At 35.5% G+C, this 25,113-nt stretch overlaps 4 protein-coding genes across 5 annotated transcripts; 2 read left to right on the forward strand and 2 right to left on the reverse strand.

Moving 5' to 3' along the window:
- Positions 1-22,526, reverse strand: LOC129249298 (DNA topoisomerase 2). 2 transcript variants are annotated; one of them, XM_054889021.1, is made up of 9 exons: positions 22,204-22,526; positions 5,892-6,482; positions 5,360-5,780; positions 4,489-5,289; positions 3,454-4,282; positions 2,284-3,364; positions 1,932-2,222; positions 787-1,173; positions 1-619 (listed from the first exon to the last, which is right to left on the reverse strand). In XM_054889021.1, exons 1-9 carry the CDS (start codon positions 22,435-22,437, stop codon positions 554-556), a joined length of 4,701 nt encoding a protein of 1,566 aa, XP_054744996.1. In that variant the 5' UTR covers positions 22,438-22,526; the 3' UTR covers positions 1-553. The 2 variants fall into 2 exon arrangements, with proteins under 2 accessions (XP_054744996.1, XP_054744997.1); XM_054889022.1 differs by lacking the exon at positions 22,204-22,526 and adding an exon at positions 7,681-7,970.
- On the reverse strand, positions 11,252-13,950 carry LOC129249301 (sorting nexin-17). Its single transcript, XM_054889028.1, has one exon. It carries the CDS (start codon positions 13,718-13,720, stop codon positions 12,110-12,112), a length of 1,611 nt encoding a protein of 536 aa, XP_054745003.1. The 5' UTR covers positions 13,721-13,950; the 3' UTR covers positions 11,252-12,109.
- On the forward strand, positions 15,398-16,761 carry LOC129249304 (tRNA-dihydrouridine(20a/20b) synthase [NAD(P)+]-like). The gene has a single exon (XM_054889031.1). The coding sequence runs from the start codon at positions 15,450-15,452 to the stop codon at positions 16,659-16,661; it is 1,212 nt and encodes a 403-aa protein (XP_054745006.1). The 5' UTR covers positions 15,398-15,449; the 3' UTR covers positions 16,662-16,761.
- LOC129249306 (uncharacterized) lies at positions 19,916-24,857 on the forward strand. The gene is made up of 4 exons (XM_054889034.1): positions 19,916-20,046; positions 20,158-20,540; positions 21,806-22,028; positions 24,290-24,857. The coding sequence occupies exons 2-4, from the start codon at positions 20,524-20,526 to the stop codon at positions 24,425-24,427; spliced, it is 378 nt and encodes a 125-aa protein (XP_054745009.1). The 5' UTR covers positions 19,916-20,046; positions 20,158-20,523; the 3' UTR covers positions 24,428-24,857.
- The last annotated feature ends 256 nt before the right edge of the window (positions 24,858-25,113 follow it).

Below are 25,113 nucleotides of genomic sequence, written 5' to 3' on the forward strand. Positions count from 1 at the left end.
TTTTCAAGTAAGCTGCGACTGCAATTATTATTGAAATATAGACATTTAAATACGAACAAATACTAACCAATCTTAATGAAAAAAGAATTATGTTAAGATGAAATCATAAAAACAGGCAAATAGGAAGGCGAGTGAGTAAAGATACTATGATCTGTGTGGCATGTGCCATATGTTTTATGTTTTGTGTTCAAAAGAAAGTTACCTAATGTCTGAAAAAACAATGCAATCAACAAGGATTCAAATTGAGACATACGCACAAAATAAGTTTAGCAGAAATCAACACAGTGCTGTAATATTCCCTTTTAATTTGATGTTTTTTGCTTTTGTGGAATGCAAGTGCCTTTGAGGGTAGCCGGTGGGAATAAAGACGATTATTCAACGTGAATGTAGAGCAGATGTAAATCCAAATTACATTGTGATAACGATAACTTTGCCTCCTCTCCATTTTCTTAGTTCTACCGCCCTTTTGGTCACATACATATTTACTCGTATTCGCTGCAGGCTCTTTTGCACATCAAGTCTTATTTTTTAAGTTTAATATGGTTGGAAACGCTTAACACTCAAAATCTGAATCATCATCATCACTGTCGGATAAATCATTCTTTCGCTTCTTCTTTTTCTGTAAATAAAATAGGAAAATAAAATTAGAATACAAAAATTTCGAGCACAGGTCCAAATAAAAAAGATGAAAAATTTATAAGCTCAACATAAAATTCTATTCTTTAATTACATTATTAGGCAATGCCAGAAAACAAGATTACTATGCAATTAAGATATTAATATTACCTTTTTGTCACTGTCACTATCACTTGGCATCGCCTTCTTTCGCGGGCGTTTTGCCGTTGGCTTTTTCTTAATTGGTGTTGGATCCGAATCGCTAACTACTAACGCGTTGTCACCGTTTGCTTCACCAGCATCACTACTAATCTCAGCGTCAGACATGTGTGCCATGTGATGTGAGTTTTCTTTAACACCTTCATTGTCTCTGAACTCCAAGTCCCCATCGCTACTTTGTTCTTCTTCGCTGTTGAGAAGGCCAGAGTAATTAATTTTTTTGGCAGTTGCTCTTCGGCCAGGTCGGTCAGCACGTGGAGCAACATCGACATTCATCTCGACATCACTGCCTGATCCCAAATCACCTTCTTCATCCGAAGAACTACGCTTCTTTTTACGCTGTTCAGACAAAAAAGAAAAATTTAAAACAATATTCCTGATAGTCATATTTATAATATTCAGTTTAACAATAGCACATTCATCAGGTGTCTACTTATGCAATATGTAATACACCAAATTTAATGTGATTAACGTTATGTTACTATTGAAATATTCAGAAAGTTTAGTAACTTAGACCAGACGGTTTGGGAATGCTGCCCATAAGGCAAACTAATGAAAATGACATAGTAGTTGTAAACCAGTGCGTTGAAGAACGAGTGAGAATGACATTAATGTAAACGATACAGCATTCGGTTATACGTAACCGAACGACCCGGATTTATATCCGGCCACTTCAGCAACATTCCCCGTATGTTTATGGGGAACTTTTGTGCTGCTATAACAACAACTACTACTTCACAACTCCGTACATTAAAACCTTTCCACGTAGACTTCTCCATGGTATTTTGAGGGCTATGAAACCTTCCTGACAATACTAACTTTAAAGAAACATTTCACTGTCAAAAAAAACTAAATTTTCAGTATTCTTTCCAAAAGCAGATAGAAAATTTTAATTAACATCTGTTTTTCCAGTGGTGTAAATAAATCGCCTCCCAGCAATGGCAATGGCAAACATATGAGTGTATTTCTGTGTATACAAAATACGAGGCAAAATGGTAAACTGGTGTTTCGTGAAATCGGTGTTTCGTGAAATCGGTGTTCCGATTATAATAAAATAAATACAACAAAAAATAAACTATCAAATCAGCAAAACTTACCCCTTTGCCAAAGTTTATCTTAGTTTGTTTCATTCCATCTCCTTTGGGTTTACGAACTCGCTTTTTCTTTTCTCCATCCCCATCAGCTGCTGCTGCCTTAGCTTTTGTCTTCTTCATAGCTTCCGGTGAACCTTTCGGTCCCTTTGCTCCACCTTCAACCATTGCATCAAATTCATCAATGCTATCCACCTTTCCAGCCTTAGCAGCTTTTTCTACCTTCTCCTTCTTAACTTTCGGTCTGGAGGCAAGAGCAACTGCAGTCGAAATCTTTTTCATTATATCTTCGGTAACCTAAGGACAAATATAGGCAAATGTTAATCAATAACTTCAATCAAATCTTGTGCACAGTTACCTTGAATTCAATTTTAACTCCGTTTGGATCTGGGAAAATGTTCTCATTACCGCCTTTAGCAGCACGTTTCTTCAAAGTACCACTCAACGCCTTTGCTTTGGCAGATAATGCCTTTGCTTGTTTTTTATTAATACCCAATTCCTCAAGGCGCTCACGATCTTCGATTTCGTCAAGTTTCTTTTCGAGATCGTCCAAATCATCTAGCCACAAAGTTTGAATAGTCTTAGCCTTGAGTGCTGCAAGCTCTGCTAACTTTATATCGCGTTGCTTCAACAATTCGTTCTTCTTCTCCTCTGTAAGCATCCACATGGACATGCCGAGCAGATAATCGAATTTCTTTACATCGGTCAACTTATTGAATGCCTTCTCCGGATCGACGGGTTTTTTCTCTTTCTTCACTGCCGAACTGGAAGCAATCTCCTCCGCCTCCTCCTCTTCATCATCTGGCTCTTCCTCATCTTCCATTTGTATACGCCGCTGCCATTCCTTTACTGGATCGGGTTTATAACCACGCTTGATTAGTTCGTCAATCATGACTTTTCGTTTTTTATTCTCAACAATAATAGTACGATCGCACTTCTCCATTATGAATCGAGCTTGATCGGTCAAACGATCCGCCTGCGCAGTTAATTGGCCTATCAGATATTCCTTGCGTTTGGAATAAAATTCTAGGCGTACTGGGAAGTACTCTTTGATAATGTCAATTGACGTGGGGAAACGGCGTAAGCAATTGTTTTGATCGAAACAATGCATTTGGTTGGTGGACATGGAGGATGTTAGTTTGAATGCGCGATGGAATCCACCCTCCTCAGCTTGCAAACGTTCGAACTCACCAGCTGTGAATGTAATAACGAAGCGCACCGTCGTGTCAGTGTGATATTCTCTATAATCAGCAACAACCGCTTTTCCTTTATCACCATTGGAAAGCACATCTAAAACACTTTCCTTGTACGATTGGGTCCAAGTGCCGACGGGTAGTTCGGATATTTCAATTTTATTATTTTGAACAATTTGTATGTTTCCCGATGAAATGTAGCGGCCATCGGATATGTAATCAATAGTACCCTTGAAATTTTTATACCTATATAAAAAAAAACAATCGAAATTAAAAATAAAATTTATAGTGAAGAATTGAAAGTAGCATTTAAAAGGTTTTGAGGAATTACCCACCATGGATGCATTGGCACGGGCTCTTCGTTGGCCAGCATTCGCCTAATGTTTTGTATAATATCGCGGGGATTATGATTATAGATCTTTGTGGACCATCCAGTTCCAATACCATCAGCGCCATTCACCAACACCATCGGTATGATTGGCACATACCATTGTGGTTCAATCTTCTGACCATCATCGACTTCATAAGTCAACAATGGATCGTCAGCCGGATGAAATATAAGCCTTGTCAATGGTGACATCAATGTGAAAATATAACGAGCGCTCGCACAGTCTTTTCCACCTTGTAGACGAGTACCAAATTGACCACGTGGTTCTAATAGATTAATATTGTTGGACCCAACATAATTCTGTGCCAAATTAACAATAGTCATTTGTAGCGACATCTCGCCGTGATGATAGGCAGACATTTCAGCCACCGATCCGGATAATTGCGCCACTTTCACCTCACGTTTGTCGTTACGTTTAAAGCATGTAAACATGACCTTGCGTTGACCCGGCTTAAATCCGTCTACAAGACATGGTATGGAACGAACATTATCCGCATTGGAGAAGAGCACCAGTTCAAGATTAACAAAATCTGAATATGTAATGTTTTTGGTGCCCTTAGTGTACAAATAGCGTTCTGGTAGACCAAGCAATTTTCTACGTTTAACTTCGTCCATATGCGATGTTAGCCATTCTTTACGGTCTTCTACATGCTTTTTAGAGAAAGCCATTACAATGGCGTCATCATCCACGCTACCATCGTACTTGAATACGATTCGATGACGTTCCATATCTTGGAAATACTCTTTAGCCTCCTTAGAAGTGGAGGTACCCAAACCTTTGAAAGATAATTCCAATTGTTATCATTATTAAGCTCAATATGTTGTGAAAATGCGTATTAATTTTTACGCTGAATAAAATATTATGTATTAGTGTACTAAAAATTATTAATTTTGCATATTCCTGGCGATTGGTTATGAGAAGCTTTTCTCGCTGCCATATAAAATATACATATATCTATTTACATATTTAAGAAAAAATTACCTTTGTAGTATTTAATATTAAACGTGTTATGGTTTGGCGTATCATTCTTCCATTCTTCGAACTCAGGTAGTGAATAGAAGGAGAGTACTTGGTCTTTTTTAGTGGCTTTCACAATTGGTGTAATGAATTCCTCAAGAAACGGTAAACGCAACAATTCTGGCCAGTTGGTATGTATGAAATTTATAAGTAATCCTTTGATATGTGAACCGTCCTGATCCTGATCAGTCATTATCATTACTTTTCCATAACGTAAGGTTTTTAAATCCTCCATGGTCGTGTACTTTTTCTTATATTGCAAGCCAATAATCTTCACCAAATTATTTATTTCAGCATTTTCAGCAAGTTGCTTAAATGAAGCTTCGCGCACATTTAAAAGTTTACCACGCAATGGAAATACACCGTACAAATCACGCCCGATAACACCCAGACCAGATACGGCCAAAGACTTGGCTGAGTCTCCCTCAGTTAGAATAAGCGTACATAAATAAGAATTTGATTTTCCAGCCTCATTTGCATCTTCAAGTTTAGGTAAGTTCTTTATTTTCGAAGACTTTTTGCCACCTTTCTTATCGATTTCACTCTGTGCTTTGAATTTGGCCCACGATAACACGGCTTCCACAATACCTGACTTTGATACGTTTGCAATGAACTTCTCCGTTAGAGTACATTTCGATCCAAAACTTTTGGATTGCAATGTCATGTTCTCTTTGGTTTGCGAATCGAATGTGGGATTTTCGATAAGACAGTTAACGAATACCCACATGTGATTGCGTACCTGGAACGGCTTTATTGTAATGCCACCTATGATATGCAGAAAACATATACATTAATGAAAATAAAAACATAAACAGTGATTTTTTCAAACACAAACCTTTGTTCTTCTTCTTTACAACTTCAATTAGTTGCTTTATGATCATATCGACAACGTAATCAACATGCCGGCCACCTTTGGTGGTGGCGATTGAATTTACGAAGGAAACTTGCTGGAAGTTATTGTCGGATGGACAACATGCCACCTCCCAACGTTCGCCAGCTTGTTCGTAAACAATTTTAATTGGTTGTCCTGAGTCTTCAGTATTCTTTACATATAAGTCAATGTAATCTTTAAAATTCTTTACAGGCAATTTTTTGCCATTCAAATGTACAGCTAGTCCTTTCGTTGCAGCGGCAATATCATAAGCACGACGGCACATCAGAGCAACAATATCGTCATCTAGGCGATCCATTTTAAACTTGGACAAGTCAGGACTGAATGTAATTTTCGTAAAATCAGTACCAGCAAACTCTTTAATCTATACACAAAGTTAAATAAAGAATTTTTTAAAATCAAATATTTATACATTTTATATATTTTGAAAAAAAAAAAAAAAAAAATGTATTTATACTAAAAATATAGAACCCACCTTCGGCGGTGTTGTTTTCGACATATTATTGGCCCAAATTTGTTTGAAACTTTTTTTGTACTCCTTAGTAGCTGTTTCCACAGTAAAGCTGGTAGAGAAAATGTTACATAACTTTGCGCCATAACCATTACGACCGCCAGTAACTTTCTTTTCCTCATCGTTGTAATTCGAAGAAGTCAAAAGATGACCGAAAATCATCTCCGGAACGTACATTTTATGCTCCTTGTGAACGGTAACTGGTATTCCTTGACCGTTATTCCAAATAGAAATGATATTCTTTTCCGCGTCTATGTCAATTTTAATTGTATTCATAGATTTATCACGTTGCTTGTTATCGGCGGCATTCACAAGAATTTCATCGAAGATCTTGTACAAACCGGGCACATAAGTGACTTGCCGCTGTATCATACGATTTTTCTCCTCATTGTATACCCACATGGTTTCGGTTACGTGCTCCACTGAACCAATGTACGTGTCGGGACGCAATAGAATATGCTCCAATTGCGACTTCTTTTGGTACATTTTTTCAATGGAGGTACCACTCCCAGCAACACTACCACTGCCGTTCTCCATTGCTGTTAGATTGGATAACTGTGAACGATGATTAGTAATATAATAATTTAAAATAGTGTTATATAATTAAAAAAAAAAAAAAAGAATTCACAAGTTATTGCACCAACTTCCACTTCCATATTTTAGAAATATTAGAAGATAGAAAATATGAAGCAAATTCTGATTATATGGTAGACTACCAATTTTCCCATTTAATAATGTAGTCGACACTAATGAAGATCGATACATGCCGACCATTGGAGCAGCAGACCGTACATCAATGAATACAAGTAATAACCGGCTAGGTTGATTTACATTAAAATTCCGTAATTAATAAAACAGTATCGGCTTCATATTCAGAACCATAAAGTGCTTTTTTGAATGAAGAATCGAGATTAACTAAAAAAACCTCTTCTATTTTGAAAAGTTTTTATATAGAAATAAAATAAAAAGCATCAGTTTATTGCACCCCCTCTATCTTTAATATTTAAGCCATCAGGTACAGAAGGTGCACTTGTATTAAATTTTCCATGACTGCAACGCTTCACTCACTGTACTACTTTTGAATTTTGGCGCCCATCATATGCTGTACATTGAAGTCCCTCTCAGAGAAAATGATTAACTTTCTCTTATTATTTTAAAATTAAAAGTCTGGTCCAAGGCGAATCCACAGAAGGGAAAACAAAAAAAATTTAACATTTAAACGTTTTTATTTAACGAAACACCTTTCTTAATGATTGCGCGTTTTAAGAATTGCCGCTTTTGTGTGTACACCACTTTAAATAATTTACAACAACGCACCCTGTATGCAGCAAAAGTATTTCGAATTCTTGTGGCAATGTTTCCGACACCAATGAAACGCTTTATAGCATAATTAACCATTTAAGTCAATAGTAAAGCTAATAAAAAAAAAAACAATGCGTCTCACAATTTTTAGCGCGGTTTTCTTGGGATAAACAAAATAATACAATTGATTGTAATTCTCAGATACGCTCTCAACATTGGTTTCTGCTCTTTCTCTTTAGCTTCCGTTTACTTTCTCGCTCCCTCAATCATATTCGCTCGCTCTGCCGCCTCTGCCACATGAGTGCGCCATTTTTAATTTGCCAAGCGAAAAACGGCGAACGCCGCTTCGCAAATTTACAACAAATTTTATGGGCTCAGATTTTACTCATCTTATACACTTTTCCTAACACTTTTCTATTTTTTGTTCAACAATCTACCTAATTAATCTTACCTTTTGCCAAACAGAGTTTTCTCCTTCTCAATTATGCGCTTTGAAAAAAATATAATGTATGTAATCGGCCGGTGCACTCGCACTATTTAGTTCAAAGCCGGCGAACAGAGATCACACACGTTCAATAAAAGCTTTTAACAAATTAAAAGTTTATATTTTTTTATTCAGTAAGACGTAAAAGTAAAGGTTTTCGAAAAACAGTAAAAAAATTTATTTCAATTTTACAACTGACTTCACGCACTGCGACCGAAACACGTCGTTGCTTATGCTTTCCGCCGTTGAAAACTGAATTGTTTTCGCCTGACGCGAAATGCAGCGAAATGCCGATTCCGATGCGGATAATAGTGATGCCAATGCTATGCTTATTAAATATCCAGGCCTGTTTTGTGAGTATTAATAATGGCTATTCACAACAGCATGAAATAAAATTATGTTTACATAACTGAAATTATCAAAACAGATTGCGACAATTAATCTACCCGTTTACACAATCAGGCTAAAGATTAATTAAATTAGCTGTCAAAGTAGTGTACGTTTTTTTTATCTCGGAGTTTTATATTAGTTTGAAAGCAAAATTAAAATTGCACTGAAAAACTGAGAAGCTTTTGTTTTTTAAAATTTGAGAATTCTTTTTTGGTATTGTCTGTGCTGTTCCCACATGCTTGCAATTATTTTAGTTTTTAGTATAATTAGTAGACTTCCGGCCACCATGCGTTGTTGCTGTTGTTGTATTAGCAAAACCATTCCCTACACATGTAATGGGAGTGCTGCTGGAGTGACAAACCCTGGTCGGATATAGAGTAAATCCGAGTCGTTCCGGTAACGTAGAACCAACTGTCGGGGAGCGCAAAAACATTCCCCATAGATGTACTAGAAGTACTGCTGGCCGTCATCCGTCGCGGCTACCGTAGCCGAATGCTTGGTGCGCGACTACCATTCGGAATTCGGAGAACTTAGGTTTGAATCTCCGTAAAACATCAAATTGAAGAAAAGTTATTTCTAATAAAAAATATCTGCCGTTCGGAGCTGGCTTAAAACTGTAGGTTCCTCCATTTTTGGAATAATTATATATCAATTATACATAGGGTTTTCCAATAAGAGGTTTTATTTTGATATTCAAAGAAAAATGCTATTTTTTAATATAAATGATCGGATGTTTATTTCATTATAAAGAGGAAGTTATGCCGTTAGTAGCGGAAAATAACATCAGGCAATGACCACCACGACCACGCTTACAGGGCAATATCCTTTTCATGAAATTTTCCATAACCGAATTTCAAAGTGACTGCCCTATGTCCTCGATAGCCTCACGAATTCCAACTTTGAGGTCTTGAATCGATCCTGAGCTGTTAGCTTTGACCTTCTCTTTCACGTGGCCCCAAAGAAAAAAGTCGCAAGGTGTTAAATCACAAGATCTCGGTGGCCACTGTGATCACCTCTTCGAGAGATAACACGGTCCGGAAACATTTCCCGTAAAATATCACTGGTTTCGTTGCTTGTGTGGCACTTAGCGCCGTCTTGTTGAAAATAAACGTTGTCCAGATCAATACCATCCAATTCCGGCTCTAAATAATCGTTAATAATCTCTCGATAGCGCAATCCATTCCAAAATAACACCTGTTATTGAAAACCCCTATATATAGCGTCTTCCCTTCTTCCACAAGCTACGAGATGCTTCAACAGAAGTTGACTTGTATGAACAAAGTCTTGATGGCACAACTGACCGCCTAAAAAAGCAATTGGCAGAAATTATAAAAGGGCGACTATTAAGATTGCAAAGGATTATTGCAGTAATACGCATGTCTAATTTGTTGTTATATTTTAAAGGCTGGTTAAATTTCAAGGGCCGCTGTTGAATGTGAAGCACACCTGAAAGTCAACGACACCGTTGGACTTCTTTCTTTGGGGTTATTTGAAAGAAAAGGTGTACGTCGATAAGCCAGCAACAATTCAAGAGCTAAAGGTTGAGATAATTCGGCACATTAACGGCATAGAACCTCAATTATGCCTCAGCGTCATTGAAAATTTGGACCATCGGATGGAGGTGCGCCGCCGAGGACGCGGCGGCCATTTGGCCAATATTTTGTTCCATACGTAATTGAGCTATACCAATATTATCATAATAAAGAGAAATGACAATAATTTCTTAAAAAAGAGGTTGTCTGTAAAGTCGGTTTACTGACGATAGTTTAACGCGATAACGTCATAAGAAAATACTGATTGAATGGTTGCATTTTTCAAAAGAAAATTTTAATTTTATTTGTTTGATAGATATTTTGTATGGATATAGAGAATGAGTTAACATTAACATAACAAAACATAACATAACATAACATAACATAACATAACATAACATAACATAACATAACATAACATAACATAACATAACATAACATAACATAACATAACATAACATAACAAAACATAACATGCTGTTCAAGCAAGGTAACGTCGCATGAGCAAGATAACGACGCATTTTTTGGTGCGTGCACGCGGCTACATAGAATTATAAGACGTTATCACTTCAAAAAATAATAATAACATTAAAACAACAGGTATTATTAACAAACTTGGTTTTATTTTAAATTCTTCAAGTAAATCAATGTCAATCATATGCAAATACAAATACGTTTATTTATATATGTACATATGCGCATATACATACACATATACGCTCACTTAAATAGGAGAGAGCAAGATGTCGAACGTTGCCGTTCGTTTGCTTTGTTTGCTTTGTCGTTCGTTCCGCGCTTTCGCTTGCAGATCATTCAAGGTAACGGCAATGAGCAAGGTAACGATAAATGAGCAAGGTAACGGCAATGAGCAAGGTAACACTAATGAGCAAGGTAACGGCAATGAGCAAGGTAACACTAATGAGCAAGGTAATGACACATTTTTTCGTGCGTGCAGCCTGTTAAATCGAATTATAAGACGTTATCACGTCAAAAAGTTGTATTTTATTCAAAATCAACACCGGCCCTTGAAATTTAACCACCCTTTATAATAAAAAATTATGCGTTAATTTTTATTGCTCTTTTTCTTTTGACGCTTTTCCCCTGCTCTCCAAACGAATCGATAAGTAATCGAAAACACAAAATTGCATACCGAAAGTTATTGCAATAATCCCGGGATTATTATCAAATCCAGGATTACCAATTACCGAATTTTGCATTGCTAATCCCCTTATAATGGCGGATTAAGGCATTAAGCTCGAAAAGGGGAGATAAACTGCATATGTGAGCATGGCGTGAAACCAATCTAAAGCTCAAAGTAGAAGTGCCATAGCCATAACCACATACTAATTCTGCTGATCGAACCAACATATGTACGTTCAACATTGTAATCGATTAGAGATGGCATACCTTAATTTCGTAGTCATAACCGCAATCGTACAGACCAATTAACCGTAATCATAACCAGCTGCATTGTGACCTACTGCATTGTATTTTATGATTTCATTATATTAATTAATAAATTACTAATTTCCTAGTCACTGCTCGTGTTGCTATCTTTTCTTTAGTTTCTACACTTCGAAATGTACAAATAAATGATAACTCGATGAGAATTTCTTATTTCGATTAAGAGGCGTTTATTCAAATTATATCAGATTTATACAAAATAGAGTTAAACAATAATTTTAAATATTAAATGTGTGCAGAGAATAACCGTCAATTAAACAAGTGAATGAGAATTCGTAAAAGAGTAACTTATCGAGTCTCTGGTTTAGAGAAATCACTTGGTTAACGACGGCCACTAACAAAAAGCTGTACAATCGATAAATACATGTTAAGAGATTTACATATGCATAACTTTTTATTATATTGTATATAAATACTTTTTATGATTGTTATATAAAATGTTAAATTCATAAAAATTGCTTTTAAAACATTAATATAGTACAAAAAAACGGTTTAGCAAATAAATTCATTCAATTATGTACCTACCATACATACACACATACATATGTACATGTTTATATGTACATAGGTATAAATGCATTTTCTTTCAATATTTGGCACACTAGGACCCAAGTCCAGAGTGGGCCTTCATTTAAATGACAATTTTATTTAAGAATAAAAAAAACAACGAATATCAATTTTGAATTTCACTATAACAGACTAATCTTAAATAATTTGGCAATATTTTTTTACAATATTAATAAAAACATTTTCAACAACTTTCCTTTGTAAAACACATTAATTGTGTGGACCGTCTTCTTGCTTTACAATCAAAAAATTAAAACTTCAATCGACATTGCAGAAGATTGTTCGTGGAGCTAGAAATGTAGAGGATCAGTTTCAGTATTCAAGCGAAGTATATGTATTTTGTGCCAAAAAGATTCCTACACCCAATGGGAAATGCTCCTACTTCGAAATACGTAGATATTATTTTGTGCACCGTTATTTTTAGTCTTTTTGGTTTTACTTATCTAAAGATCATCGTCGCCGATGCCTTCGAAAGCTTCGTTGTGCACCGATTCCTCAGCACCATTACGGAAGAAAACAGCTGAATACGAACTAGAATTAGATATTTTTGGGTTAAATCTCGTACGCGAGCGTTGTGAAAGAAATTTAACAGGTGCCGTTGGCGACGATGAAGAAGATGAGCTTGACGTGGTGGTAGCCGTTGTAGCAGTTGATGACGATATTAGTTCCGTGGACAGAGACGGTGTGGAGGCGGATGAGGTGAGCATTGAAGGAGTATGCGAAACTCGTCCATTACGCGAAACGTAGGACAGCAATTGAGATTGTGAGTCTTCTGTAATGCGTGTGCTTAGTCCATCGACAGAGTCTTTGCAATTAAGTAATTCATCAACCATTGATTGCAGACATACCGACATAAGCATCGCTTGTGGGCTAGTTATCGTAATCCAACGTAGAGTTTGTTTCGACATCAAGTATTCAAAAGCGAGTTGCAAGTTCGTTGGAGATTTTCCATAACTATTAGCACTTTCACCAGTACTATTAGTACTCGTTGAATCATTAGGGCTGGTGTTATGCATTGCTGTAACGCGCCAACAACGCATTCGGGTCACACGAAATTTTGTTTCATAAATTTTACCTGCTTTTGCAGTACGCATACTTAATTCTCGATTGCCTATGGAAATGAGCGCCGTTGTTCGAGGCTCTGGATAATCAATAAGAGATGCACTGAATTGCAAGCACCCGTAAAGTGGCAATTGCCGTGCCATCTGTATGTATTCTTTCTGCAGACCGTGCTCCTGCATACTAACAAGCTGTTCTAAAACTTCTTTCGGTGCTATAATCCATTCGTTTTCTATGTCAGTCGCAATTTGTGCAAATAGCAATTTCAATGACACTGGGTCTTGAAGTAAGCTTAGATCATACATGGGATTCCAATAGCTCTTGCGCAACATTACCTGGCACGAAAAAGATGTTTCTTGTGCTCGCAATCGAGACAAGTATGGTGATTCAAAGTCCATTAAACGCCTTAATAACACCAATTTGTTTTGAGTAGTATCGCTGTCTTGTCGTCGCACTAAATATAGACAAAAATGTTGTATAAATTGCGTAGGCAGTTGGACACATTCGCACACTGTTCGCAATAAAGAGCTGGCATTATCACCAATATGGCAATTGACCTGAAGAGTAAATTTATTTGAAAGCCACACTTCTAGTACACAAGATGCCCGTTTAAGATCACCACCACTGTATTCGTTGCCAAGAACACCTTCGGCCAGTGTGGTCTCTTGTTGCGCATTCAAAAGATAACTTTGAAAATGCTCCATTTTGGAAATAACTGCGTCTTGTCCACATAATTGCAAATAGTGCTCCAAAGAAGCACGTCTTGATTCCAATTGTCCGTTGGTTAGTGGTAGCAAACGTTTAGGGGGGAATGTAGCTGGCAACTGTATGTTGAGATCAGCACAGCGACGTCGCAGCTGTTCATGTAAAGCGTGCAATTGCTTATAGCGGAGACAGCAATGATAGCTGCCATTAATGTAGATATTGTAACCCGTGTAGGTGGTTCCACTTAACTCCGCATATAATTCTTGTGTGTCTGGAATGGAGAAGTGCATTTCTTTGCCCAAATTTCTGGTACTTTTAGTTTTATTTCCTAATCACTACCCACACGTTGGTGCTAATATTTGTACTAATTTTTAGTACTCGAATGCAATATTTTATGGTTCTACGTAAAAAATTCTTATTGCGATAAACTTTAATATTAGTCACAGTCATTCACTCTTATTAATTTTTAATTAATTAATATTTGGGCTTTTGTTGTTTTCTTGGCTTTTTCTAACTTCCTATTTTTCTTTTTGTTGTGCAGAGTTGTTACATATGCAAGGTTGCATATTAATTGCGAAGCCAGAAAACATGTTAATTTTATATATCAATTAATAAAATACTTCTTATTAATAAAATACCAAAACACATGTAATATAAAAGTGTATGTAAAAACATTACAAAAAGTGAACATAATTTTTTTTTATGATTTGAACTGAATAACTATTTTGTGCGCAATGCAACAAATGTTCGAGGTAAGAATTTGTTAAATTTGATTAAGTATGCTCATTTGAGATTAATTGCCCTATTAAATACATTAAATAATTTAATAAGTTTTTAATGTTTTCGTGCATTTAGTCAACGCTACCAGTTTAAAAAATGGGCTCAGAAGATCCATAAAGACTTTTTATAGTACGTTCACATATAAGTCTCTCCCGAAATCTGAGATTATAAAATAATCCTAGATTATTACCATATTTTTTTCCAACAACTCTGTCTTTCTGTATAATTTTCTGTGTAATAGATAATTATTTTTACGAATGTTAAGAGAAACGTTAAAGTAAAAACTAAACATAATAGATGCCAGCAAAAAAAACAGGTTTGTAGACATAATTCTAATAAAATTTCTGTAAGGTATTATTAACTATGCACTCATATAAGAGCAAAAAAGCGTGTGTACATAAGCGCTTTGCCCTCTAATTACTTATTATAAAATGTAATATCGAATTTCGAATGCGTATTGGTGCCATAATTTTTTTTAAACCTCGGTAAACGTCGTTTGGTCTGTCGAAGAACAAGCAGCCAAAATGGGCATCCCTCACAACAAACACTGTGACAGTTGTAACTAACCGGGAAAAAAGGAAACAATCTTCACTTTCCTCTGTGAATGCCCTGCCCTATGGAAGGACAGAATGTTAATCCTAGGCAAACCGCTGTTCGAGAGTCTTGAATGATGTCAACAACCTAATTAGGTTCTTAAATCGCAAATACTGGATATAGTCATGCCGTAAATAACTGGTAAACAAGCTGGTAATGAGGATGTGGCAATAAAATGGTGCGGAGGCGTTAGTTGGATTCTGGAAGAATCACCACTTAAACCAACCAACCAACCAAACATAGTTTACAGATTTCCTTCAACTGTTTATTACTAATGGCCAATTGCGCAATTAAATTAGCTATTCCTTATCCTTGTATTTTCTTCATATCATTAATAATAATTAAACAAAACAAAATATTCCACCAAAGCAATTTCTATGAAGAAGAACCTTTCCAAACAGTATTGACAGCTGATTGTTAATTTTGGAGGTAATCAGCCATATATGAACGGGTAGAGTAATTTTGAGGATTTATTGCTAATTACTGCATATGAGAACGTACTTTCAGCTACATCGTGCTTAAAATAGGTCCTCAATATTTCAACCCTGTTCTTCCAAAAGGAGAAGATAAAGAAAATAACCAAAACGTAAGCATGTAAACAAACGCGAATTGGAGTTAAAATATACGGTTGCGGATTTATTCGACATGAATACTTTAAATTTCGATTTATTACCTGGACAAAGGCCACATAAAAACATATTGAGCATTTTTGAAGAGGAAAAAAGGACTTCACATGGATATGTACGGGTCAGTGCACCAATGGTGCGCTATAGCAAGTTGGAGTTTAGGCGGTTACTCCGTCAGCATGGAGTAAAATTGGCGTTCACGCCTATGGTCATTGCAGATTCATTTATTCATAGTCAAAAAGCCCGTGACAATGAATTTACTACCTGTTTAGAGGATGTTCCAGTCATATCACAATTTGCAGCCCGTGATGCATACGAGTTTTCCGTAGCGTCCCAATTAATATATCCATATGTTGATGGTGTAGATCTTAATTGTGGCTGCCCACAGTCATGGGCTATATCAAAAGGTTATGGTTGTGGACTCCTGCGGCACCCGGAACTTGTTTGTGATATTGTAAAAACAACTAGACGTGTGTTACCACAAAACTTTAGCATATCAGTGAAACTTCGTCTACTTAATGGCGCTGCTGACGAATCAATTAAGTCTACAGTGGAACTGGCGCGACAGCTGGAAAAATGTGGTGCTACTTTTTTAACACTACATGGTCGAACAATGTGGCAGAAAACATCGGATCCTCTTAATATAACCGCTATGGCTGAGATAAAAAAATCCATTCAGGTTCCACTAGTAGTAAATGGCAATGTACGTAGCTGGGAAGATGCGAGGGATTTGCATGCCAAAACACAGGCTGACGGGGTTATGGCGGCAAGAGGATTGCTTTCAAATCCAGCGCTTTTCGATGAAAAACTTCAAGAAAGGGATACCCCGGAGGAATGTGTGCAACAATGGTTGGATATTGCGATTCGCGCAGGTGAAAATATACACTTCCAATGTTTCCATCATCATCTTACATTTATGTGGAGCACCCATATGAAACGTAAATTACGTTTGGAGTTCAATAATTTCACTAGTAAGCAACAAGTATTTGACTTTTTTGAGGAACGGTACGGTTTGAGGCCACTTGCGGAATCGTACAGTAGTCCTTTCCAGTATACCGACTGCGTTTATCCAAAAGTTGGAGATGTATCAAATGTCGTTGCAGTTTCTGAGAATAATACTTGGAATGAAAACTCTAATGGGAAATTTTTTAATGAATTCAAAGAAAACGAAATATCGAAAGAACAAGATGATTTTGAATTGGAGGGCAGCTTTTTCACAGAGTTAGACTGATAGCCACTTGGCAAATAAGTAAACAGACAAAAGTAAAGTAAATAATAAAATAAAAATTTTAAGAGAGAAACAAATAAATATTTTAAAATAAATTCGGATTTTCTGCTCCATTTTTTGCATGAATGCAATTATTATAACTGGAATTAGTCTCTAACGGAATGCGCATAATAAACACTTATCGCTTCTAAAAAAAGAAGTTCGATGCTCGATAGAACTACAGTTTTTATTTCCGGAATTAAAAGTGGAGGAGGTGTCGATGGTCAAGGGTCAATTTTACGCATTGAAAGCTTATTTAAAAAAACGCTCCGACTTATTACAAAGCCAAGTACATAAATGGAAAGATAGTTAAAATACCTATCTCTTGATGAAAATAACTCCACCTGCGCAGAATCTTTTCTACACAAAAATACTGATAGCATTGTGGCTATAGCAATTCATAAAGTTCTACTAGGTCACCGATCGTCATCGACAATCTCACGCTTCTTTAACTTTGCCTCAAGTGCTAAGACGGTTGTCAGTGCCGAGAGGCAGAGTCAACTATTGAAGGTTACGCCCAGTTACTTGGGGCAATGACTGTTCGTATTGGTGTATCAGTGGTAGTTTGACCTTCTTCATAGGAATGAAGTCTTCAAGTCATCGATTATTCCGGATAGATGATCTGTGATTGGAAAATGCCAAACTGTAGAAACCATAGTAAACTACAACATACCTCAACAAGGAAACGAAAATTTCTAGGAAGTAAGCAGCAAAACTCACTACTTCATAAGGACTTAGTTGTTTGGGAAGACGAAGCGAAGGGAAGTAAATCAGATAATCGAAGATATGAAAGAAGGATGGCACCCGATTTTGTGTATGTTTTAGAAAGCTGAATGAATTCACGAGATAACAGATGTATTACAGCAATACAACGGGGGTTCCCCAAGCGTACGAAATACTAAAAACAAAGGAATACCAAATTGCAGGACAGAAGTTGCCAGAAAATAGCAGTTGCCACAACTAGAAATTACCATAGGTATTAAGCACATGGATTGTAGATTACCAGGTTAGGTATGGTGAAAAAAAATTTGAGGGGAACTTTGTATTCACGTCACTTGGGAAGTGTTTCCCAATATTTAGTTTGTGGCACTGACATACAATAAAAATCATCACAGCCAATGTTTATACCATTGGTTTGTTTACGAATACGGAGAATACACTGTTTTTTTTTGTTTTTGTTTTGTTGAGTAAACATTTTTAAATTAACGTCTGGGGTAATTACCGACAAACTTTCCAAGCAGAAATGAGATAGTAACTGTTACTCTCTTGTGTCAGAAGTACCAAAATGTATTCAGAAGAACTTTTATGGGTAAAATCTTGAAAATGCTCAAACGCAACTGACAGCTGGAATAAAAGACAAAAGTGAAAATAATCAAAACTTAAAAGTCAATTGAAATGGGAGGAAGTGACACCTTTTCAAAGGGTTTTGGGGTAGTTAGATATTTCAAAAAATTGGATTTTTTGGGATTTTTGCATTTTTTAAAGTATAATATCTTAAAAATTTTGTGTGATAATTTGAAGTGAATCCGACGAATACTTTTCGAGTATTCAACAATTAACAAAGGGCGCTCGGGCGCTCCGGAGCGTTCGAGAGCAAGTAGCAAAACTTTAAATGCGCTTTTATCAAAACTATGTTTTTTGAACTGGTGATTACTGCAACTTAAAAACCGCTTGGTAGATTTCAATAAAATTTATACTGCTTTTGAAAAACAGAAAAAACTCGTTCCTGATCGAAGAACTTTTTTTTCAAAAATTTGTATTTTTTTAATTAATTGTCGGTTTTTTTCTTGAAAATCTGAAAAATATTTTCTGAGGCCGCCATTAACTCAAAACCCGTAGTTAAAAAGCGCGATTTCCCATACAAAATTTCTCTCCCAAAATCGGAGATTATAAAATAATCCTAGATAATAACGATACTTTTCGACATACAACCCTGTCTTTTCTGTGTTATCGATAATTATTATTACGAATATAAGGAGAAACATCAAAATAAAAAAAAGAAAACAGGTCTGTAAACAAACTTTTGTTAAATATTATTAATTAGGGATTCATTTTATAGAAAAAAGCATGTGTCCATAAACGTTTTGTCCTCTTATTACTTATTATAAAATGTAATATTAAATATCCCATGCGCATTGCTGCCATAATTTTTTGCAACTTCATTAAACGTCGCATACGGATTTCCTCCAACTGTTTATTATTAGCAGCCTATTAATTGGGCAATTAAATTAGCTATTGATTCGCCTTGTATTTCCTTCATATCGTTAATAATAATTAAAGAAACCAAAAACACCGAAATATTCCACCAAAATAATTTCTATGAAGAAAAACCTCTCAAAGCAGTATTGACAGCTGATTGTAAACTTGATTAATGCATATGTGAACGTATTATAAGCGTGATGTTAGTAAATTCTTAGAAAAGTCGCATATATACGATTTGCTTTTCCGATTATCGGAACAGTTTGTTGATTCCGACAATCTGAAGTTTGAAATATAATGGGAGAGAATGAACAATCCGCAAATATCCGACAACAAAGTCGTTTCCGGCTCCGTTTCCGAAGGCTCTTTCTTTTTGATTTGTATGCAACGCCGCACTCATACGACGAAAAAGTCGTTTTCGACTATCTGAAAGTTCTTCCTCCAGTATGTGCTCCACATTTTTGGACTGGAACACTGTCGAAAATGATACCAGAAAACAACGATATAAATATTTATGTTTATTTATTACAATTGCAATGCAAAAAAGGTTATTTATTTCCAAATATTATTTAATCATCGATTGGGTCGCATATTGCCATGATATTTCTGCAGCCAGTGAATTTAAGTTAATTGCACATTTTTCTCTGATTTGTCGATTAGGAATATCTCATTCATTTTTTGGACATAGAAATAAATTATCATGCAAAAAAATTGGTTAGAAGATCTTCGAGGCTGTGGCCATCGCGCGCTCTCTTATGAAGGAAACAAGCTACCTTTGTTACCATTACTGCAAAATCTGAGCAAGTACGGTTTTTATGCTTCAGTTTTGATAACAAAGAAGCAATCGCGTCACAAAAGCGAAATGGTGTGCATTTAATGGGCTACTGAATTGAGACAAATAAAATCGGAATGAATCTATCTGATGTTGTTTCCGACTAAAAACCGCTTCGATAATAGGAAAAACAAATCGTATGTGTTGCACCAGCCTTAACTTCGCAAATAACTCGGCGTCTTTGGCCATTTGTACGTTTACGCTAATGCAACCCTGTTTTCATTATCTATCGCCTTTTTGTGTTGCGGATTGAACAAATTAAATTAGTTAAATACTTTCTTCAGAAGGCAAAGAAATAATAAAATTTCTTGGTTAAAGGTAAGTTTTATTACATGTTGTTAAAAATGTATATTAAAAGCAATCTAAACTGCACAATTATCTCTACTCTGCTACTTCATTTCATTTGCTCACATTGCATTATTTCTGCAGGCAAGACGAAATCAAAGACAACTGTTGGATAAAGGAAGTAATACAGAAATAAAGATAAATAAGTGTAAACCGAATAAAAAATGGATTTACAATAAACAAAGCTGCAGACGGATGAGCGTAAAAGCAATTAGTTTTGAGTGCAAATACTAGCCTGAAAAATCGAAGTTGAACGTATAGCTGCTTTTTGGCGGTGCTTTAATTAAAATAATACAACAGCAAATTGTTTAATTACAAAATCTCACATTTCCATAAAAAACGAACCTTTTGAGATTAGCTTCAACTGAAGGCAATCGAAAAAAGTTGTATGTGCATTACCCTCGGCTTATAAATAATAAATAGAAAACAACACAAACTAAACAATACACAATGGATCGCAACAACGGGTAAGATATTCATATTTTCAATAAGAAGAAAGTATTTGCTTTGCATGCTGTGGAACTGTTTGGCAAGAAAAGTACAGTGAAAGCAAAATATGCAAAATGGTGCCAAGGCCTTTAGCCACCAACTCCGCCGTGGCTCTTTTAGATTGTTGTGAAAGGTCACAACGGTTAGGATTGCTTAAATGCGATTGTGTATAAATGTTTGCAGTAATTAGTGCATTTAATTACATGTAAATATGTAGAAAGGGCTAATTTAACATTACTCTTAATTTAATTTTAAGTAGTTTGACGCTAGACCAGAAATGATTGTGGTCGGGTTATCTTGCATAAGTAGTTTCGAATCCTTTTGCAGGTAGAGTAAAATAATAAATAATTATATTATATATACATATATATATAATTGGCGCGTACACCCTTTTTGGGTGTTTGGCCGAGCTCCTCTTCCTATTTGTGGTGTGCGTCTTGATGTTGTTCCACAAATGGAGGACCTACAGTTTCAAGCCGACTCTGAATGGCAGATATTTTTATGTAGAAATTTTTAATGGCAGAAATACACTCGGAGGTTTGCCATTGCCTGCCGAGGGGCGACCGCTATTAGAAAAATGTTTTTCTTAATTTTGGTGTTTCACCGAGATACGAACCAACGTTCTCTCTGTGAATTCCGAATGGTAATCATGCATCAAACCGTTCGGCTACGGCGGCGGCCGTATTATTATAATAATTATATTAGGTATGTACAAATGTATGAACCATATTCTCAGTAAAAGGTTGAATGACTGTAGTCCCATGTGGTGATCGGTCTTTTTTATCCACCGGAAATTTAATAAGCTTTACGTTGCTTTCGATTCTATGCATGTACATATGTATGCACATCCGTATGTGTTCTTACACATACTATATATGGCGCTACATAAAAGCATAAGAAAGCTGATGCAAAAACAAGAAGTTTAGTACTCCTGCGTGTTTTATCATGTTACAATACCAAATACAGTATTCCCATGGCAGCCGGTTCTACGTTAACAGAATGACTTGGGCTTTTCCCGACCAAGGGCTGCCGCCCCAGTAAACTAGCCTTGTCTAGTGAACCGTTTATCACCAAATACAATAAAAAAAAGTTAATTTAATGTCTATAAAATCCACTATCAACTTAGTCTGTTCAATTGATGTATACCTACATTACATGGCACAGATGAATGAATCAGAAATAAATGGTTTTTGGCATGCCCATATACCCTCGTAAAATAATAAAATATTTATTCTACTTGCAGTTCCAATCGGTACCCACCAATACGTCGTGCAGTCCAGCAGCAACATCAACCAAATTCGTTATCGCTCTCGTCGAATAATAATCAACATTTAGATAATCATCGGAATTCATCTCAATATTCCACTTCCAACCATAACACCTATTCACAACAATCCTCAATGTCCCGCGAACCGCCTACACAACACGACGAACTGATTCGATACATCAGGGAAGCATGGACAAAAGTAAGTATCTACGTACAAGATATAACTTTGGTACGGATTTAGTTAGATCCGATAGTGATCAGAATTTTAAAAATGGTTTGTACTGGTCTGTAGTCAAAAATATAGTCGGCTACAATTAGTATGGAACGACAATCTCTACATACTTATGTATATTGCAAATATGTTCAAAGCTCACCTCAAAAGAGTTCATGAAAAAATGTGATGACGGCTCAATAGGCGCAAATTCATGATATGAGTGTTCATGGTAGTTCAAAAAATCAAATTCATTGCCATAGTCTTCATTACGCTTCTGACTTAGTTCTTCGATAGCATTAAACTCCAAAATAGAACTTCCATCACCTTCGTCATTAGTAAAGGCATACCTGCCAGCGTAGCGGTCTAATGCGTAATTAGGGCGAGAAATATGCATTGCGCTGGCCTGGGATACTGTCGCTGATACCGAATTTGATGGTGGTAGTGACGTTGGAGCAAACGACCAGGGAGAGCCAGGAGCTGCCGGTGAGCATATGCGACGGCTGTCGGCTCGTCGGATATTAAATCGGGAATTGCGTTTGTTGCGCTTTCGCGGCATTTTCCCCTTTTTGTAGCAGCTATGCAAAAAGATTCACAGGGATTGAATAGACATTTAGTGAATTTCCTAAAAGCTTGATGTCTTTCTCGAATAATGTTAGGCTCCAAATTTAGTTATTTGTAAATGAGTTTCTCAAGTTTTGCTTCAACGTAAAATTTGTTGCAAATTAACATTTTGCTTCAGTTTGATGTTATTAAGAACTCATTTTAACAACTAAAATGTAAATTAAATGATTTTTGTAGAGAGAAAGAAAGAAAATATTTTGAAAGCATGCGACAGTTCGGGGGTGAAATATACATATATGTATGTACATGTATAAAGAAGTAAATAAACAAAAACATTTTTAACTCAAAACAGAACTTTGACTTATTTAAGTAGTCTTTGTTTTACCACTCGACTACGTCAACAGATGTTTGGGGAAATAATATAATTTAGCACTGACTTAATTGACAGCTTAAATCGTTTCTGCCGCAGAATCGGCTTGTCATAAAACATCTCGGTTAATCCCACCAGCCCAAACCTAGAATACTTTTTGCGCCACACTACAGTTTTATTATAATGAAAATTTTACGAGTTTTTTGTACTTAAGGGGTTAGCGGTAGTCAGAGGCCCGAAAAAATGATGATTTTCAATAATTTTTTTTTTGCTCGTCAATTGCTTTATTTAAAAACAATAAAACCATAGATTAATACATCATGTTTCGAATTGACTTGAACAAAATTAAAAACAAAAAAATTAATAATTGTTAAAGTTATCGCTGTTTGTGTGGAGCCCATTTCTCCAGAAGTCCTTTGCGGTGTTCATCACAAGTCCTTGCAGATTCGTCTAAACCCAATCGGACAAGAGAAATTAATTTTATTAATAGATAATTTTGTGCCTGATCGAAGCTGTTTTTTTAATTAACGATATGGCGGCCTCAGGAAATATTTTTCAGATTTTCGTGAAAAAAAAACTTACAATTGTTTAAGAAAAAATCGAAATTAAAAAAAAAAATCCGATCAAGCACGAGTTTTTTATATTTTTCAAAAGCAGTATAAATTTTATTGAAATCTACCAAGCGGTTTTTAAGGGACCAGACTGGTCAAATATTCATTTTTTATACATAGATATTCTGTAGGAATTTTTGTTTTTTTAAGAAAATACAATGCGATAGTTTTGACATCAAATAATATACAAAAACAATTTTTTTTGACATATTTTTTTGTAGTAGAGTGACACCAAAGTAAAAAAGTTAAAAAGATCTTCAGGACATCTGAAACAAAAAAGTTAAACTGATTATTATTCTGTAGGCTTTTCATTGTGGCAGGTGTGACAATGGGACTTTTTTTTTGAAAAATAACAAAATGTCGGACTTTTGAAAAAACTTATGTTTATTTTCTTTAAAAAAGTCCTAAAAAATGAGTATTTGACCAGACTACGTCCTTAAGTTACAGTGATCACCAGTTCAAAAAACATAGTTTTGAGAAAAAAAGCATTTAAAGTTTTGGGAACGCTCCGGAGCGCCCTTTGTTAATTGTTGAATAACTCGAAAAGTATTTGTCTTAGTCACTTAAATTTTCACACAATATTTTTAATACATAGTTTAAGAAAATTCAGAAAAAAATCCATTTTAATTCTGACTACCCCTAACCCCTTAATATCGAACTTAAGTAAATATTTATATATGTCAACGCATGCATTTTTTTTGCAGGTAAATGAGCAGAATACGCCAATAAATTACTGTCAAGAATCTGATCATCAATTGAAAAATTTCAAACCTTTCAACTTGGAGGAGTACTGGGACCAGCGGCATTTTCAAAATATTCGTGTGTCACATGGCCAACAATAAGATGAAAGCAAATGCTGCAACAACAATAACAGTCGCAAAACAAATTTTACTTGTTTTGCTATAAGTTATAAGTAAAATAAACACTTACATTTAAAAACATGTATTTCCATTATTAGAAAAAAGCGAAAATTACTTAAAAATCCGGAATATACAATATAAAAAAATAGCTATGTATTTCAATCGAAATACAACAAAAAAAGCTAATTCTCGTTTCATGCAAATAGTTAAGGAAGTATAGTATTTAATTAAAAATATGTAAACCGAGAAAGAAGCAAACAATTAAAATGGACAACAAAAATTAAGATATTTAAAAATAAGATATATGCAATTAAAAAATTCCTCAATAAAATTATAAAATTAATACAAAAACATGTAAAAGGGAATGCAGATAATACATTTTAAATTTATGATTAACGGCAATAAAAATTATATAAGCAAATTAAATTTCTTTTATACTCGTTACCGCAGAAAAAATTGTAACAAAGAAAAAAAACAATGTAAATATGAAAATCGCTATGTTCCTTCAGTACTTCTGGGTTGTGGCGTTAGATATATCAGCGTCTCTTTTCCTCTTACTACGCTAACGGGAAATTAAATGGCATGAAATTTGGAAAACCTGTGATATTAGTGGGCAGCTGGAAACTAAATATTGTTGGATTATATTCTTGCAGTATCTACTTTTTATT

This window comes from Anastrepha obliqua, chromosome 5 (genome assembly GCF_027943255.1).
Source record: "Anastrepha obliqua isolate idAnaObli1 chromosome 5, idAnaObli1_1.0, whole genome shotgun sequence".
Classification (NCBI taxonomy): Eukaryota; Metazoa; Arthropoda; class Insecta; order Diptera; family Tephritidae; genus Anastrepha; species Anastrepha obliqua.

What these genes read in the sequence shown, in the direction of transcription:
- LOC129249304 (XM_054889031.1), top strand. Translation starts at nt 15,450, where the DNA reads ATGAATACTTTAAATTTCGATTTATTACCTGGACAAAGGCCACATAAA.
- LOC129249306 (XM_054889034.1), top strand. An exon ending in TCAGGGAAGCATGGACAAAA is followed by an intron (nt 22,029 to 24,289) that starts GTAAGTATCTAC and finishes TTTTTTTTGCAG; the next exon opens with GTAAATGAGCAGAATACGCC.
- LOC129249298 (XM_054889021.1), bottom strand. Translation starts at nt 22,437, where the DNA reads ATGCATATTTCTCGCCCTAATTACGCATTAGACCGCTACGCTGGCAGG. An exon ending in CGAAAACAACACCGCCGAAG is followed by an intron (nt 5,781 to 5,891) that starts GTGGGTTCTATA and finishes CTTTGTGTATAG; the next exon opens with ATTAAAGAGTTTGCTGGTAC. An exon ending in TAATATTAAATACTACAAAG is followed by an intron (nt 4,283 to 4,488) that starts GTAATTTTTTCT and finishes TATCTTTCAAAG; the next exon opens with GTTTGGGTACCTCCACTTCT.
- LOC129249301 (XM_054889028.1), bottom strand. Translation starts at nt 13,720, where the DNA reads ATGCACTTCTCCATTCCAGACACACAAGAATTATATGCGGAGTTAAGT.